This window comes from Amblyraja radiata, chromosome 27, assembly GCF_010909765.2.
Source record: "Amblyraja radiata isolate CabotCenter1 chromosome 27, sAmbRad1.1.pri, whole genome shotgun sequence".
In the NCBI taxonomy this organism is placed as follows: domain Eukaryota; kingdom Metazoa; phylum Chordata; class Chondrichthyes; order Rajiformes; family Rajidae; genus Amblyraja; species Amblyraja radiata.
Window position 1 is genome coordinate 24,428,324 of NC_045982.1, and position 19,557 is coordinate 24,447,880.

Sequence of the window (19,557 nt, forward strand, 5' to 3'; positions counted from 1 at the left end):
GGAAGGGGAAGCGGGTGGGGAGAGGGGAGAGGGAAGCTGCCAGTCATTTTAATATTCTATTTAAGGTTGCATATATGTTCATTCCTTGCACTAAGTACAAAGGATGCAAAATCCTACACTGACCCATGCCCACAATGCAGGACAGAACGTTGCAAGGGCACTGCCCATGAAGTTCCATTTATTAATTCTAATCTGCTTAGCCAGTTGGAAGAACTACCTAATGATGGCACACAACTAAATTATCACCAGTTAGCAAATGCAAACAGTACCAGTTACCGGCCCTTTCGAAAGTGGCTTCTGCGCCAATGCATAATGGGCAAACCATCCAATTGATTAGTTTGTGGTGTTTGGCTACAAGATACACAACTTGCCTGTATGCTTCCTTGTCTGACACAGCACTGACTGTTGCTGATGATGTTTTTTTGTACAAAGTGAGAGTTGCTGCCTATGGATTTCTGTATAACAACAGTGTAGTTTTCTCTCTATACATAGAACACAGAACTGCACAGAAAGCAGGCCCTTTGGCCCATAATGTCCATGCCGAATACGATATAAATTAAACTATTCTCCTCTGCCTGCACATGATCCATATCCCTCCATTCCCTACATATCTATGTGTCTATCTGAAAGTCTCAACCCCCACTATCCTATCTGCCCCTACCACCACCGCTGGCAATGATTTCCAGGCAACCACCACCCTTTGTGTAAAACATTTGCTCCACATATCTCTTTTAAACTTTGCCCCTCTCACCTTAGAGCTCGAGAAGCAAGACGTCGAGAATCCAAGTCCAACTGGAATCTTGTCCGTGTGTCACAGTTGATGGATTTGGGTCAAAGTAAACTAAAGTGGGTCCAGGCTGTTGTTCTGTGGGCTGATGAAGTTTGTGTAGTGAGACTTTGCACCCCCGTCATCATTGGCACCAACCCAATGCACGCGCTCTGCTCATCACCAGGGACTGGCACCACAGGACCAATGTCAATAGCTCTCTGCACTCCCATTCATCTTCCCTCTGCTTTTGTCCTCTTCCCTGAGAGAATGCAAAAAATAGACATCTCGAGTTGTGGAAATATTAAGCAATAAAGGGATCAAAGTTAAACATATGAAAGTAACAGCAGCATTTGATCTGCATAGAGTTCTCCTGGCAGCTTTTTCGTTTCAGATTTCCCCCCCTGAATTGTGTACCTTGGCAGCAGCATCACCATCACAAAGTCACACATCAACATCCTAGTTAATAGTTTTGAAAGCAATATTTTCTTACCACGAAGAAGCAAAACTGGAAAATACGTATGAAACGCAGGTCCATACACACACAGTAGCTCAGTTGGCGAGAATGTTTATCCCGAATGACCCATGACCTGGGCATGCGCAGTTGTAATATCGAACTCGCTTTTTCGCTTTGTTCAAGGAAGCAGAGGATGATGGAGCAGTTTTGTTTTTCGGACTGGAGGCCTGTGACTAGTAGTGTGCCTCAACGATTGGTGCTGAGCTCATAGCTGTCTGTGGTTTACATCAACAATTTTAAATTGGAATGCGCAAGGTAAGTTTACAGGTGACACTAAAGTGGGTGGTATTATAGATAGTGAAGATGGTTATTAAAAAATTACAGCAGGGTCTTGATCAGCTAAGTGGACTGAGGAATGGTTCGCGGAGTTTAATGTAGATAAGAGCAAGGTGTTGCTTTTTATGAAGTCAAATCAGGGCAGGACATTGACAGTGAATGGCAGGCCATGGGAGTGTTGCTGAGCAGTGGGATTTAGGAGTGAAGATACATAGTTCCCTGAAATTGTTGTCAGAGGTGTATAACATGGTCAAGAAGGCATTCGGTACAGCACCCTTCAGATGTACTACACATGTGTGAGGTCACATTTGGTGCATTGGCTTGGTCACCTAGTTATAGGAAGGTTGTCATTAAGCTAGAAAGACTGCAGAGAAGATATGGGGAGGATGAGCAGGCCAGGACTTTATGCCTTGGTGTGCAGAATGCTGAGGGCTGATTTTATAATAGTGTATAATGTCATGAATGGAATAGATAGGGCAAATGTACAGTCTTTTAGACACAGTAGGGTAATCAAGAATCAGGGGACATAGGTTTAAGGTGAGAGGGTAGGATGAAAAGAAACCTGAGCGGCAACTAATTCGCACGGGGGGTGGTGGGAATTTTGGAAAGGAAGATGTATAGGGAAGATGGATAGGGAAGGTATAATGGGATATGGGCCAAATGCAGGCAGGTGGGACTAGTGTAGACAGGGCATCTTGGTTAGCATTGACAAGTTGGACTGAAGGGTATGTTTCTGTGCTGTATGATGCGATGACTCATGACTCTAACTTGTGCCCACTCATTCACTCATTGGACACTTTCCCATGGGGTGAATCCAGGCAGTAAACCAAACTTCTTTACATGTATTCCAGGAATCAGCTGTCAGCGGTCCTGACCACAACCTCATGGCAAGCATCCAATACATGTACGTGCACTTCTCCCTCTCAACATGAAGTTGTGTCACAGATCAGAGCCACAGTGGGGTAGGGAAGATATCTCTGATCGGGCGGGGGAGGTGAACTTCATCACCTCCCCCGCTCACTCCACTCCCTCTCCCTCATCACCTGATGCTGACTGATGTCAGCACACAGATCAATGGCAGCTCTCTGAGTATTGGATGGCAGCAGAGTTTGCTCCACCCCCTCAGTTCCATCCTGCGATTGGCAGTGACTGGGTTCAGCAGAATATAAATTGCAGCATCTTGTGCCCAGGGTATTGGACCCCCCTGAGGTGAAACCGGCTTGTTGGAGACGGACACAGTGAGTAGCAGAGGGACTGTTTGTGTGTTGCTGACACACGGGACTGGCTGCTGGTTCTCTGTTTCAATGGATCGACAAGTGAAATGAAATGAATTGGGAATTCTATGTTTTAACAGGTTGGAGACAGGATGAAGCCCTTCGCAACAATTGTGCTTGTGATGTGCATTTACCTGTCAGGATCGGACAGTGCAGGTTTGTATGAGATTTACGTGTAGGTTTGGAGAGTGTGTGTCTGTACTGACCATGATGTCAGTCTGAACTAATCCCATCTCCCAGCACAGTTTGAACTAATCCCATCTCACATCTATTCCTCGATGTGCATGTGTCTGTCTAAATGCCCCTTAAACACTGCTATTGTATCTGTTTCTACCACCACCCCTGGCAGTGTGTTCCAGGCACCCACCACTGTGGAAACAGAAACTTGCCTTTCACATCTCCTTTTAACTTGATCCCACTCACTATCAATCTGTGCCTTCTGCTACTTGTCATTTCCACCCTGGGTGGAAAAACAGACTCTGACTATCTACACTAACTATGCTGCCTGTCATTTTATACTTCTACAGTTTGCCCCTCAACCTCCAACACTCCAGACAAAATAATCCATGTTTGTCCCACCTCTCCTTGTACCTAAGGTGCTCCAATCCAGGTAAACTCTTCAACACTCTCTCCAAACCTGCCAGTCTTCAGATGCCACTCTGTCTCTCACATTAAAATAAAACATCATTTTGCAAATCACTGCTCACTAGCGACCTTGTGCTCCATCTCAGATGGCAAAGTTACCATTTCAAACTGAGATTTAAAATGTTTTCTCTTCAATTTTACAGGATTGTATGAAAAATCAGTGATATTCCCAACCGAGACAGACAACAGCTTCGTCAGGTTGAATGCGCCCCACTTCACCAGTTTGACCGCGTTTACTGTCTGTTTCAGGGCAGCCACTGAAGCAACTCGCTCTTACAGTTTGCTCTCCTACGCAACAAGCGCTTCCTACAACGAACTCCTGATTTGGCAAGAAAATAAAACAGAACTCTGGTTGTATTTAGGAAGTTATGTAGATAGGTTTTACGTCCCAGAAATGAATTCTTTACTGAGACACATCTGTGTGAGCTGGGAGTCTAAAGGGGGTGAGATAACAGTCTGGGTCAATGGGAGACGCAGTGTACGGAAGGTTGGTGGAAAGGGTCGGGTTGTGAGAGGGTCTGGTCAGTTTTTGCTTGGTCAGGAGCAAGACTCAGTTGGTGGAAGTTTTGACATCAAACAATCATTTGTCGGAGAGATAACTGATGTTAATATGTGGGATCGTGTTCTGAAACCCAATGAGATTGAGTTGATCAGTCAGGGGTGTTACAGTGATGGAGGGAACATCATTGACTGGGGATCTACAACATTTACAACAGGAGGGAACGTCATAATTAAAGATAATAATTACTGTACATTTTAAATGTTTTGGCTCCAAAAAGCATTTAAATGTGCAGAGGGGAACACAATCTCCTCAAACTACTGTAGCTGAATATAACCTTGCATTGCGATCTTTCCTCTCTAAACCAGATCAGTAGTAAAAGTAGTGGTGTTGATTCCAGAATAAAGGGCTGTTCACGTCGGGGTAAGGGATAACTCACTGTCCGTCCAGTTTCTCATTACCCTCACCGACAGGGTAATGGCTTCAAACTCAGTACACAAGAGTCTCGGCCATTCTCCGTCACACATTGAGAGAGGGATGGGGAGCGGGGAACCATGTTGGATGTCTACAGGGATCAGCAGGGTGTAAACCCCAGGGCACTGCCCCACACACTGACCCTTGACTGAAGCCCAGGGACTGCTCAGAACAGACAAGTCCGCCCTCTTTAACCAGACTCCCCTCCTCATCCATTCTGCTGGAGCCCGTCCTCAAATCCCACCGGGAACAGTTGGGCATCCCAGTTAAAAGGTGCCGCAGTACAGAGTGGTGTCCAGAGCATTTGGTGCCATCTCTCTGACACACACATGTAGACAAGAAAGCGTCAGGGGCACGGGGGTGGTGGTGATGGGCAGACACGGACTGTGGGAAAGTCCCTGTGGTTGAGGCTGATCCTGTCTTGATTTAGATTGTGCTGATTGGAATTCTTACTGTCTCTCTCTGTATTACCCTCTTGATTTCACATTGTTTGTTACACCAAGGTTTGGAAAGCTCACAATGTGTTCTGTGCTTCCAGTGATTGTGATTGAACTGTAACATTGCAGTTTCATCAGCTTAATAAACGAGCATCAAAACAAAAATGATTCTGTCTGTGAATGACTGTCCAATATCCAGTTAATGCTCCCAGTACACTCTCAGTGTCCATCACCAAATCAACTCGTGGCACAGCCCAGTGTTCAGCTGATCTGCTGACAGTAAGATCACTTTAGAATGAGAGATGATGAAACAGCCCAGGTAAATGTGGATCCGTGGGGAACTGGGGAGAACTCCACTGGCTGGTATCAGGTGTAGCGCGCTGGAGATAGTGATCACAACTCCATCTGATTGCTTTGAATAGAAGCAAATCTGGATCTTGTGGGAAGGCTCTAAACTGGTGTAAGGTAGATCACGATGTTATCAGGCTGAAGGTGGGGAGAGTAAATTGGGAACAGTTGTTATTGGGTAAGTCCACATCTGACATGTGAGAGGGATTTGAAGTCCACTAATCAGAATTCAGGACTGCCATGTTCCAGAAAGGAGGGATAAAGATGGCAAGGTAAGGGAACCTTGGATGACCAAAGAGGTTGTAAATTTAATCAAAAAGAAAAAGGAAGTAAATATCAGGATTAATAAAATGGTCAGACAGGGTCTTTGAGGAATATACAGCAATGCGGAAAGAGCTCAAAGGGCTGTTTAGAAGTTCAAGTTCAAGTTTGCGTTTATTGTCACATGCAGCAATTAAGGTGCAGTGCTATTTGAGTATATATGCAGCCATACTAAGTAAAAAGCAATACACACAGTCACATAAAATAGTAAGATTAAACGAGTTTACGAGGAATACGATGAGGGATTACGTGAAGAACCCGTTCAGCACGCATGCGCGGCATACTTCAAAGCAGCGGTGTGGAATCACAGATAGACACAGTTATTGAAGTAAACATAGTAAAGATAAGGAGACATCAGTTTATGAATTTGACCCATATTATTGAGGGTGGGAGCGGAGGGCACGTAATCCCTCATCGTAACTCCTCATAAAATACAGATCAAACTTCAAACTGGTAAGTTCTCGTTTAATCTTACTATTTTACTTCGGAGTCACGTGAGTGATTCCGTGAAGATTTCAAAGCGCTGTGATTTCAAACCGTGTAACAGTTATTACTACATCACTGCCGAAGTCTTTGAGGGAGGAAGTGTGTTATCGTAATTAACCAATGAATCTGTTTGTAGAAAAACAAAATGGTATTTTTTAACAATAACAACAAAGAAATTAAATTGCTCCCCTGGGCTTAAATTAAATATTTGCAGTCTGGAAATCTTTCCTGCAAATAAAACAGGTTTTGCCAACGGCTTATTATAAAATTTCTGAACGGTCTTTCCCCCGACCATCCTGCTGTAGCCAGGATGTGGTTTATAGGCACGTCCATTCTTTTAGCCGTCGACGTGGATGCTGCCTGGTGGAATGAACTTTGTACATGTTAGTTTTTATCCCAGCAGCTTTTAGCACCTGCTTGAGCCATCTCGCAATGGCTCGTCACCCGACCATAAGGTTTTTTATGACTGACCCACAAGGCTTTTCATCTCCCTCGAATATTTTGGTTGTGTCTATGTAGGATAGTAGGGTCATGGCACATAACCGTGTTTCTGGCGGGTAAGCCCGGAATTCCACGACTGGATTAGGTGTTCCTGGTCTGCTCTGTTTGACCGTTCCCTGGACAACGACAGAGATCTGGTCTGGAGCTGTGAGCATGGTGTCCGGTCGCAATAGTAGTGACTGGACCCACTGTGCTGCTACAAGTGCCATCAACATGTGTGTTTTGAGCATAGATGGTTTCAGGTCGAGGGATCTGGCTGGTGGGCATCCCCTGAGGTATGTCAGGACCACACTGACATCCCATATATGGGTGTACCTTGGTCTAGGGGTTTAGAGTTGTAAATACCCTTCATTAGATTGACCACCAGCTGGTGGGACCCCATGGCCTGTTGTCCTGGAGCTGGTTTTGAAATAGACAGGCAGGGCAATTCTAGCTGTGTTGATGGCTCTGTAGCTGAAGTCCTTCATCGTGGTGAAGGTTCACCAGGAATTCCAGTACGTTGGTAACTGTAGCGGTTGAATAGGTGGTCCCTGTATCCAAGCAGTACTTCTCCCATTTTTTGATGCTGGACAAGTGCTGTTTTTCAGTGGATGTTCGGAGGGATGCTGACATGGTGTCGACGGTTTGTTATGATAATCCCAGTACCAGAAGTGGTTTGTGCAGAATCTGCAACCCAGGAGTTTGATTTTTTCATGGCACGGGTGGCTTGTGCCCGACACTGGGTGTTAATAACTCTGGTTCACTGGGGAATACCATCGGAGTTTCAACAAACATGTCATGGAGTATTGGGAACCATGGCTGTGTAGGCCAGTCAGGTACTATCAAAATACCTGAAGCAGAGTCCATTTGTACTGTGCGTAGTCCCCGACTGATGAGGCAGAAGGGAGGAAATGCATAGAAGAAGAATTTCCCCAACCCAGCGCGAACGCATCTACCGCTGCTGCCTCAGGGTCTGGTTCCCAAGCGACATACATAGGTACCTGGTGATTTAGCCTTGATGCAAATAAATCGATATCTGGCGTGCATATTGCTTGATAACTTTTGTGAAACATTTTTGGGGGTTTTTAACATCTATTCGATGTTGTCATTAAATTTATGTGACCTGGTGTCTGCCACTGTATTTAGCTTACCTGGCAGGTAAGTTACTGATAGCCAAATATGTCTTTGGACACACCATTGCCAAATTGTGTTGACCAACTTGTCGCATGATACCAATTTTATGCCGCCCATATGGTTAATGTAGGCCACCACCGTAGTATTATCTATTTATAACCGTACATGCAAGTGACGCATATGCTTTTAAACCATAAAAATTCACCCAAACATCTCTAGATAATTAATGCCCAGAATAACGATGATTCTGGGTTAGTCCATCTACTACTTGTGCTGGATATAGAGCTAGTTGCTCCCCAGTCTTGAGTACTGGCATCTGTTTGGATAACTGACGTAAGATTAGTGATAATAATAGGCTGAAACTATGTCAAACGTTTTTTGCCCACCACTGTCGTTCTGATATTACTTCAGTGGGTAACTTTATGAAACGATCAATAATGACCTGTATGTCGTTTTTGGTCCAAAGGTCCGAATTATGTAGCCAGAAATGCTGCTACCATTTTCCCAATTACTCTGTTACTTGTCGAGTAGTTGGTAGTTTGTTGACCATTAAATTGTTGCATGATTGTGCCAATTCAACTATGTTGTCTCTTGGCAATGTTACAGTCATGTAGACTGAATTAATTATGAAGCCCAAGTAGTCCATGATAGAGGATGGCTTCAACTTAGATTTATCTGGATGTAAGATAACCCCAGGGTTTCGAATAACTGTTTGGTAGCTAAACAGCTAACAAAGTCAAATTCATGGTCTTGCCTACCATTTAGGATATCATCAAATATGCCATGACAATATGTTTTTGTCTTCTAAATATTGCCAGAGTTGGTTTTAGTGTCTGGGTGACACTCTTGGGCTGATGTGAGCCCATTGGGTAACGCTTTAAACTGCTATAGATGCCCCATCCAGGTAAATTTCAGGTATCTGCGATGATCCTAGTGAATGGTACTAAATAGTAAACATCTTTAAGATGAATGCTTGCCATGAAGTATCCTTTGGCATTTAGTTGTTTGGCAGTAACTACCGGTTCCATTTTGAAATGTATATACTTGACAAACATATTTAGTGAAGATAAGTCAATGATGATGCGACATCCACCATCTTTTTTGGGTTTAGTGAATATATTTGATACGAATTGCAAGGGTTCAGGTTTTCCCATGATACCCCTTTGTAATATTCTCACCAGTTCAGCTTGTCCCTCTTGTTTCTTTAACGGAGAGGGGAAAAATACCCTCTGGGGTGAATGTTGACCTGGTGGGAATTTTTCTAGTATGAATTGTATTCACTAATGCCATTGAGTATATACTGATCACTCGTGATAGACTCCCATGTGTTAGTATTACTCTATATACTGGTAGGAACCAGACCCACCTACCTCCATGGTTATGGGTATTCTTCTGTTTCCTGCCGATCCAACGAGTGTTGCACGTCGTCTGACGTGGCGGTGACGTTGGGGGGTGGCACATTTTCCATGGGCCCTGGTCTAAAGAAGACTTTCGGTGATAGATGCGGACCCCGAGCTTTCATCAGTCCCATATGGTAGACGTTGACTAATGGATGCGATAGGGTGCTGCTGCGTAGGAATTACTGTTTTTGGTTACTCGTCCCGCCCTGCCCTCATGAGCCGAAAGTTTTGTAAACCTTGTGCATGTCCTTCATATGCTTTGTGAGGTTTTTTTCCCCCAAAGAGCAGTGGGTCTGGCTCAGTCGCTGGGGTATGCACAACCCCGCAACGTAGGATTTTATGGCAGGTCTTATGACTTGTTTACGAAGGTTGTGGTCATCTCCATATTTGTCCATGGAACGAGGAGAAAAAACGATGTGATGGCTGTCGTCAGGCTTTTAACGGGCTCCTGCACGTGGGGTTTCCACGTAGCTGCCCCCCACACCTAGCAGCTCTTCCTGTTCCTGCACCCCTTGCATACTCCCGAGATCTTCAGCCATTGCCCCTGTTCTTGACCAGCCCAGTCCTGGTCACCAAAGCTATCCTCTGGAAAGGAGGAAGCAATGGACAGTGCACAAGGCACTGTGGAGGGAGTGCCTGACCTCCCTCTGCGAGAGCGCCCCTCCTGGGGTGCACCTCGCTGGAGCTCCTGCTCCAAGAGCCGCTCCATGCGGCTCATGCGGCTGTCTCTCCCCCTCCTGGGTGGAGAGACGTCCCCGTCCGATGTCGGAGCCACCGGCCGGAAAGCCTCTTCCTTGGCTTGTGCATCCAGCCCGCTGCTCAGGCGCTAGCGGGGCTGGGCTCGGTCGCAGTGTCGGGGTATAGCGGACCGCCCGGTAAACGGTCCTACCGCCTTGTTGCTGCCCCCGCCAGATGAAACGCTCCTCCGTGGAGTCGAGCGTGGGGCAGGTCTGTGCAGGCGGCTGTCTTTCCTCCCGTGCGGGTGGAAAGACGTCCCGTCCGATAAATCGGAGCCACCGGCCGGACGCCTCCGTTGCGTTACTTCCAGGCCGCTGCATAGGCGCTAGCGGGGCTGGGCTCGGCGCGGTGTCGGGATAGCGGAGCGCTGGGTTAGCGGTCCTACCGCCTTGTTGCTGCCCCCGCGATGGAAGGCTCCTCCGTGGAGTCGAGCGGGGAACAGGTCTGTTCCGTTGCTGCCCCTCCTGAAGGAAGGCTCCTCAGTGGAGTCTAGCGGGGGACAGGTTTGTTGCAGAGCCTTTCTTCTCTGCCGGACAGCAGAAGGCTCCCTGTGAAAGAAAACTGACGTCAGCTTACCTGACGGTCTGTTCTTTCACCTCCATAGCAGGAGAGCCCGACTCCCGCTTGCCGCTGTTGCTCTGCTGGATGTAATGCCGCGCATGCGTGCTGAACGGGTTCTTCACGGAATCACTTACGTGACTCCGAAGTAAAATAAAATCTAGCATTCCTCACTGTGATGGAAGGCAATAAAGTTCAGTCCTCTTCCTCCTTTGTTCACCTGTGGTCAGGGCCTTTGATCCCTCAGCACTTGCCGTTGCCGACGGTCCGATGTTCAAGCCCTCGCGTCGGTATGATGGAATCTCCGTCATTGGGATGGATCGGAACACTCGGCGGCATGGAGTTCCCGAGTCGGCCTCTTGTTACTGGAGACCGCTGCTTCACGGTGTTAAAGTCCACGGGCCCCGTGTTCGGGACACTTTCCCTGGTGATCCTCAGCAAAGGATGGTAAGTCCATGCCGAATCTGCGGCTTGAAGATTCGGGCCGGTCTTCAGGATAGGCTGCACTACTCCCGTTGTTACGGAGAAAATTTGCATCTCCATCGAGGTAGAAGGGCCAGAAGGACCATGAAATATATTTTCATCGTCAGATTAATGAAAATCAAAGTTTTTTTTATACTCGCCTTAAAATAAGAGAGTTACCAGGGAGAAGGTAGAACCACTCAAGGATAAAGGAAGACATTTGTATCTGAGCCAGAAGTAAGCGAGGTAATAAACAAGTACTTTGCATCTTTATCCACTGAGGGTAAGGACATGAAGGATTGTAAAATCAATGTGGGGAACGCTAATATACAAGGGCTGTTGGTGATCAAGATGGAGATGGAGATTTTAAAATGAACTGATTACAGGGGCCTTGGTGAAGGTTTTTGCATTTTCTCTAACCACAGGTGAGGTCCTGGATGAATGAGGCATTATCAATGTTGTATCTTTGTTTAAGAAAGAAAGTAGAGATAATCAGAGGAATTATAGGCGATTAAGCCTCATGTCAGTGGCAGGGAAGGAATCATTATTTAGCGTAGGCAATGGATAATTGTACATAGCAGGTCATGTCTTAGTAACTTGATCAAGTGTTTTGAGAAAGGTGATCAATGAGGGTAGTGCAGTACATGGTGTCAATGTGGACCAGAAAGGCATTTAATAAAGTATCCCCGGTTGACTGATCCAGAAGATTAAGATACACATGATTCACGATGACTTGCTCATATGGATTCAGAACTAAATCATTCATAAACGTCAAAGCGTTGTGGTGAAAGGGCGTTATCTGGCATGTGATTTGTGGCCACAGAAGTTTGCGGAGACTATGTTGGATCCTATGTTGTTTGTGATGTATATGACATGGACATAATTGTGGATGGGTTTGTTAGTAAGTTTGCAGACAACAGATTGCTGGAGTAGTATACTGTGAGGAAGTAGAAGTAGACAGCAGTATATAAACTAACTACAGAAAAGGGGAGATAAATGGCAGATGAAGGTTAATTTAGGCATGTGTGAGCTGTTGACTTTAAAAGGTTGAATGTTCAGGAAAAATATAAAAAAACAAGTTTAATGGCAAAACCATTAAGAGCATTAATGTACAGAGGGTTCTATTTCAAGGCAGGGATATACACCCCATGTTAACCCTTGGGATGCAGTGATCTCTGTGCAGTGCTGCATGACTTGCTCCACCATTTCTGGTTAATTTACCTGATCATTTGCTGCAATGCTGCCTTCCTTGTTAACTACAGCAGGTTCTGCAGAGTGTGTTTCTGAAACTTCTCCCATTCTGTCTCTTGTGTTTAAATATAACAGCCTTTCACAGAAACCTGCTCACTTAGCTGAAAGGTACAACTTTACACTGAGATCTAGCAATCTCACTCTCTTCACATTTTACAGGATTGGATGGGAAATCAGTGATATTCCCAACCAAAACAGACACCGGCTTCATCAGGTTGGATGCAGCTGATTTTTCCGATTTGACCAACGTTACTGTTGTCCTCAGGGTAGTCTCTGAAGAGAACCGTAATTACACTTTGTTCTCCTACGCCACATGCAGATCCAATAATGAGCTGCTGATTTGGCAAAAGCATAACTCACAACTTGACCTGTATTTAAGAAATGTAGGGGGTGGGTTTGCTCCCAAAATTGGATGCCTTGTTGAGATGCATCAGTGTGACCTGTACAGAGAGATTGTGGGGTCCAGGTGCATAACTTCCTGAAAGTGGCAATTCAAGATGATAAGAAGGTGTGCGGTATGCTTGCCTTCTTTGGTCAGGAGATTGTGCACAAGAGTCAGGAATCATGGAACGGAACACTTTATTGTCGCAGTGTGACACGGCACAGTGAAATTCTTTGATTGCATACTCAAAGTATGTAAATAGTCGTCATATAAACGGCGCTGACAAAGTTACTATGTGCCCCCTCTGTTACCTTCTCCCCCCCCCATGCATCCCTCCGGCTGGTCCCCACACCGGGTCCTCTATTGTTCATTGTTCTTCCCCTCCCACCCTCAAGGATGCAGCTCAATAAGACCTTCGTTGGTTCACTTTTGAAGAATTGTGTGCAGATCTGGTACCACAATATGGGAAGAACGTTGAGGCTTTGGAGAGGGTACAAAAGAGGTTTACAAGCATCCTGCCTAGATTAAGGAGTATTAGTCACAAAGAGAGGTTGGACAAACTGGGATTGTTTTTTCTGGAACAACGGAGGTTGAGGGGAGACCTAATAGATGCATATAAAATTATGAGATGCATAGATAGAGCAGACAGTCACAGAACCTTATTCCCAGGCTGGAAATGTCAAAGACTAGCGGGCATAGCTTTAACGTGAGAACACCAAAGTTTAAAGGAGATGTGTGACAAGTTTTTTTGCACAGACTAGGGTGGGTGCCAAGAAATCACTGCCAGTGGTGGTGGAAGTAGATAAAACCATGGCGTTTAATTGCCTTTTAAATAGGCACATGGATTTGACTGTCATATGTTGATTGAATGGAGTGGCTGGGTTTGTATACTCTAGAATTTAGAAGGATGAGAGGAGATCTTATTGAAACATACAAGATTATTAAAGGTTTGGACATGCTAGAGGCAGGAAACATGTTCCCAATGTTGGGGGAGTCCAGAACCAGGGGCCTCAGTTTAGAATAAGAGGTAAGCAATTTAAAACTGAGATGAGGAAAAACCTTTTTCACCCAGAGAGTTGTGAATCTGTGGAATTCTCTGCCTCAGAAGGCAGTGGAGGCCAATTCTCTGGATGCTTCCAAGAGAGAGTTAGATAGAGCTCTTAAAGATAGCGGAGTCAGGGGATATGGCGAGAAGGCAGGAACTAGGTACTGATTGTGGATGATCAGCCACGATCACAGTGAATGGTGGTGTTAGCTTGAAGGGCCGAATGGCCTACTCCTGCACCTAATGTCTATTGTCATGGAATGGAGTTATTTGGATCATACACAGGAGATGTTATTAGATCATGTTGAAATCATGTTGGCACAGAGATTGGGGCCAAAGGACCTGATCCTGTGCTGAACTGATCCATGCTCTGTGTTGTATATAATATAGTGACAGAAGCGCATGCTTTTGAGTAAAGTTTTATTTCTTACTCGAGATGGTTCAGGAAGGGAATATAAAGGTTTTATGCTCTAATGAAACAGAAAACAGTGTGACATGGGGTCACTAACTGTTGTATCAAAATGTAGAGCTGGCGGTAAGATCAATGAGTGACGTACACTCTGGGCGTTCAATGAATGGATGTCGTATCCCAGATAGAGACTGGATGGGCTTTTTCTGAAGACTAATGATGTATCGATCAGAGGCCTCAACATGATTGTGGGAGACCACTGGGAGAATGTGTCGAGAGACAAAAATATTTTATTGAAATATGTCCCGAAACAAAACAATGAAATGTTCGTACTTGCAGCAGCAAAAGGCCCATTCTTAGTCACGTGTGTGACCAAAAAAAAAAGGAAAAAAAAAGAAGAGAACATTTGTGGCATACATCTCTTCTAATTCTGAAAGCATTACAGGTATATTGTTTTGTACTGCATATATGATTCATATTTTTTTCAAAGTTTATCAAGTGAAATATTTATGTTATGCTGACAATGTTTGTTTAGGGTCAGAGGTCAAATATGATTGGTCATGTGTGTGACCTCACATGGAAGCGTTTATTTCATAACTCAGTTTTATCTTACAAACCCTTGTGAATTTTGAAAATCTAGAATTTTCTTATCTTTAGCAGACATGCATTATAATTACAAAGGTAGGACAATAGCAATGAATAAGAATAATCTCTTACAAGAATTTTTTAATGTATTCCTGGTGCTGCTCTTTCACAGGTATCTGACTGATCAACTTGTAGGTATGTTGCAAAACTTACCTTCAGCGGCGCTGCAGTTCTGTCGCTGCCCGTGTGCGCGTCTTTGGCACCTTTGAGAGGGGGGCGGGTTTAAAACGCTATTTTCTCTAGGCTGTTGAAATCGAGGTTGTTCAGCCTACTTAGTTGCTGACGAGAAATCGCTGCGAAATTCGTTCGCTGCAGGTATTTTTAAACTAAATTGGGTTATTTAATTGTTATGGTAGATTAAAAATCACCCTCAACCCTCACCCTCAAAAACCCGACAACGGGACGGATCTCATGTAGGGGACAAGGCAAGGTATTTTTACATTAAAAAGGGCTTCTTAAGATCCCTTTATTCAAAATTTTATGTTGCGAGTAGCTGACTTGGGGGCCCATTCAATCCCGCAGTATCTTTCTGGGCATATGGGCTACAAATCCACCGCAATGGCAACATTCCAAACCAGCGCGTTCCACAGAATCCCACTGGCAAGCTGATTTAAATGGCCATTAATTTACAGCAATTGAGCACTAAATCCCTTCCATTTGGCCTATAAATTAATGTCAATGAGATTTAAAATCATGTTTTATTGTGAATTCTTGTGTGAATGTTCTTTGGACTGTAGAGACAGTGGACAGCTTGGAAAGACGGCAACCGGGGCGGGGCGGGTTGGCAGCCCAAACCGCATCCTCTGAGAGGAGGAGACCCAAATCACGCTACAGAAAAACACATGGAAAAATACCCCCAGGGGTGCCCGAGAGGGGGGGAGGATGAGCACTTCAATTGGACGGATCAAAGGTTAACGACTAATGGCAATGGACAACCGACTATGAGTATCAAATGCAGATGTGGTAAGGTTTGCAAGAACAGCCGAGGCCTGAAGATTCACCAGACCCGGATGAAGTGTTTGGAGGGACAGGGAGTGTCACAACGCACAGGTATTTTACCTGGTGAGACGCAGGAGGAGCCGGGCCCGGAATCACCCCATAGAGCCCGAAGCCTCCAAGTGGCGCAACTAGTCCCTCGGAACAGTTCTCCGGAGAAGGTTCGAGTCAAATGGCTTCAGGCCTGCAAGACGGCAGTCTGGCATCAGCTCGACGAGGACGTCGACAAGGTGCTAGAAGCAACTGCGAAGGGAGATGTGGACCGAAGGCTGCGGACGATGACGACAATCATCATCAGCCTAGCAGTGGAAAGGTTCGGAGAAGTGGAGAAGAAGCCGGCCAGAACACCTTTCATCATGAACCAACGAGCAACGAAGATCCACAAGAACCGGCAGGAGCTGAAGTCCCTCAAGAAGCAGTATAAAGAGGCCAGGGAAGAGCAACGTCCCGACTTGGCTGAGCTGCGAACCATCCTGAGGAAGAAGCTGATGACCCTCCGTAGAGCTGAGTGGCACCGAAGACGCCGGAAGGAAAGAGCCAGGAAGCAAGCATCCTTCATAGCCAACCCCTTCGGCTTCACCAAACAACTATTCGGGCAGAAGCGCAGTGGGAGTTTGGCTTGCTCTAAGGAGGAGATCGACCGGCACATCCAGACGACCTACAGTGACACCGTCAGGCAGCAGGAGCTGGGCCAGTGCAACATCCTGATAAAACCACCTCCACCCATCAAGGAGTTTGATAGTAGAGAGCCACTCCTGAAAGAGGTCCAGGACGTTGTGAAGAGAGCAAGATCTGGCTCAGCCCCTGGCCTGAGCGGAGTCCCCTACAGGGTCTACAAGAACTGCCCCTTGTTACTGAAACGGCTGTGGAAGATCCTGAAAGTCATGTGGAGGAGAGGAAAAGTGGTGCAGCAGTGGCGATTCGCTGAAGGAGTCTGGATCCCAAAGGAGGAAGATTCCAAGAAGTTCGATCAGTTCAGAATCATCTCCTTGCTAAGCGTTGAAGGCAAGATTTTCTTCAGCATAGTGGCGAGGCGGCTGACCAACTTCCTCTCCAGCAATGGCTACATCGACAGCTCCGTGCAAAAGGGAGGCTTATCTGGAGTGCCGGGGTGTCTAGAGCACATGGGAGTGGTGACCCAGCTCATCAGAGAAGCCAGGGAGAACAAGGGAAACCTGACAGTGCTCTGGCTTGAGCTGGCCAATGCCTACGGCTCCATCCCGCACAAGCTGATCCAGACAGTCATAGCCAAGCATCATGTGCCGGGCCAAGTGGCAGATCTCATCCTGGACTATTATAACCAGTTCAGCATTAGAGTCTCATCAGGGTCAGTAACATCAGAGGGGCACAGACTGGAGGTTGGGATCATCACAGGCTGTACCATCTCTGTGATCCTTTTTGCCTTGGCGATGAACATGATCGTCAAGTCTGCTGAGCCAGAGTGCCGGGGCCCTCGGAGCAAGTCAGGAATGCACCAACCACCAATCAGAGCCTTCATGGACGACCTGACTGTCACCACTGAGTCAGTGCCAGGAGGCAGGTGGATCCTGCAGGGGTTGGAGAAACTGATTGGATGGGCAAGGATGAGGTTTAAGCCAGGACAATCAAGGTCACTGGTGCTGAAGAAGGGCAAAGTCATGGACAGGTTCCGCTTCAGCATCGAAGGGACACCAATCCCAACTGTCTCCGAAAGGCCAGTGAAGAGTCTTGGCAAGGTGTTTAACAGCAGCCTGAAGGATACAGCATCTGTCCAGGCAACCTGTCAGGAGCTGGAGAGTTGGTTGAGAGCAGTGGACCGGTAGGGGCTTCCCGGCAAGTTCAAGGCATGGATTTACCAGCATGGTATCCTGCCAAGGATACTCTGGCCACTGCTTGTCTACGAAGTCCCAATATCCATCGTAGAGAGATTGGAGAGGAAAGTCAGCAGCTTTCTCAGGAGGTGGTTGGGACTGCCCAGGAGCCTTAGCAGCATCACCCTTTACGGAAATAACACCAAGCTCCAGCTGCCCCTGAAGTCCCTGAAGGAGGAGTTTAAGGTGACTCGGGCCAGAGAGGTGATGCTGTACAGGGACTCCAGCGACCCCAAGGTGGCTCAAGCAGGGGTGGAGGTGAAAACTGGGAGGAAGTGGAGAGCCCGCGAAGCCGTGCTGCAAGCAGAGTCGCGGATACGCCACAGAGTCCTGGTGGGAGCAGTGACTCGGGGAAGAGCTGGCCTGGGAATCTTCCCAACTCCCCAGTTTGACAAGGCCAAGGGGAAGGAGAGGCGCAGGCTGGTCCAGGAGGAAGTGAGGGCAGTGGTGGAGGAGGAGAGGTGTACCAGAGCAGTTGGATTGAGGCAGCAGGGAGCCTGGACAAGGTGGGAGCAGGCCATGGACCGAAAAGTCACATGGACTGAGCTCTGGCAGGCTGAACCACAGCGCATCAAGTTCCTGGTCCAGGCAGTGTATGATGTCCTGCCCAGCCCATCGAACCTCTTCATCTGGGGCAAAGCGGAACCTCCAGATTGCCCGCAATGCTTAGGCAAGGGGACGTTGGAACACATCCTGAGCTGTTGCCCAAAGGCTCTTGGGCAAGGCCGGTACACATGGCGTCACGACCAGGTTCTCAAACCCATTGCAGAAGCCATCAGCATGGGAATCAGCAGCTGCAGATGAGAACGCCCCACCACCCAGATGATCACCTTCGTGAAGGCCGGAGTGCAGCTGCCAAGAACCACAGCAGCCAGGAATCCATCAGGAATCCTGGCGACTGCGCAGGACTGGCAGCTTTCCGTAGACCTGGTGAAACAGCTGAAGTTCCCACAGCACATTGCCATGACCACCCTGAGGCCAGATATCCTCCTGGTCTCAGAGGGGACCAAAAACATTGTCTTGTTGGAACTGACAGTGCCGTGGGAGGACCGTCTGGAGGAGGCCCACGAGAGGAAGATGGCCAAATATGAAGAACTGGTCATAGACTGCCGCAAGCAGGGCTGGAAGGCAAGGTGTATGCCCATCGAGGTTGGCTGCAGAGGTTTAGGGCAATCGCTCTACAAAGCCTTGAGTGCACTGGGCATCAACGGAGTGGCAAGGAGAAGGGCCATCAAGAACACCACAGAGGCAGCGGAGAAGGCCTCGAGATGGCTGGATCAGGAGAGGAGGTCCATGGGGAGGAGCGAATGCCACCTGAACACAAGTCGTGGTCTGATCAACCACGGCTAGGTCACCTGGGTGAGGATGTCTGATGTTGAAAGACCTGAAACACCCAATGACCCCAGGTTACATAACTGATGATGTGTCCAGGAGCATCTATCAATGTATTTGTATCAATGGACACTTGGGCTATTTAAAAATGTTAATCTTTTCTTAAGAAATGGATAGATGTTTAGATCTAGTAATTGAATTTTGGAATTAGCTACAATTGGGTAACTAACTAATTATATGCTTTAATTTCAGGTCATCCAAGTAAGATTGTTTAATAATTGTTATGGCCATTTCACTGTCCTTGATACAACTTTTGTGTTAAGTCAATGGAAAATCAATAGGGAACAAGATGCTAATTTCCGAGTATGAAAATGACCATAACTTTTTTAATACTGAAGATATGTAAGCGAATTAGGTGTCAAATTAAAATTCTTTTTATGCTTTATCTGATGGGATAAATTGCAGACTTGATTTTTTAAATCTCAAAATTTTGTAACATTGCTACAACTTGTTCACCAGCTGCCAGGCTGCACACTGAGAGCATTATCAGCTTACAACACCAGATGGAGCTGTTTCCCCGTGTTACCTTGCTTGTCCTGTTCCCACCACTGGAGCCAAAAACGTTGCGTGTGTTATTTCACATCCCATGTTTGTCCTCAGTCTGATAACTCTGGGGCTGCATCATTATATTTCAGACACTGCCATGGTGAGACACCAATCCTGTTGGTGAACCTCCACTTTTGTGGCAAGAACAGGAAGGCAGATTATTATCTGCATTGTGTCAGATTAGGAGAAGGGGTGGTGCAACGAGACCTGGGTATGCTTGTACATC

The 19,557-nt window shown here is 46.5% G+C and overlaps 1 protein-coding gene across 2 annotated transcripts in view; it reads left to right on the forward strand.

Moving 5' to 3' along the window:
* Nucleotides 1-2,750: 2,750 nt before the first annotated feature.
* The window catches only part of LOC116988570 (C-reactive protein-like), a 65,022-nt gene continuing 48,215 nt past the window's right edge, over nucleotides 2,751-19,557 (forward strand). The window contains exons 1-3 of one of the 2 annotated variants that reach the window (XM_033045410.1): nucleotides 2,751-2,797; nucleotides 2,914-2,989; nucleotides 3,622-5,048. In XM_033045410.1, coding sequence (XP_032901301.1) covers nucleotides 2,926-2,989; nucleotides 3,622-4,238 — 681 coding nt within the window. In that variant the 5' untranslated portion in view covers nucleotides 2,751-2,797; nucleotides 2,914-2,925 and the 3' untranslated portion in view covers nucleotides 4,239-5,048. Of the gene's footprint in view, nucleotides 2,798-2,913; nucleotides 2,990-3,621; nucleotides 5,049-19,557 lie in introns of those variants that run through there. The other variant, XM_033045411.1, reaches the window with a different exon arrangement.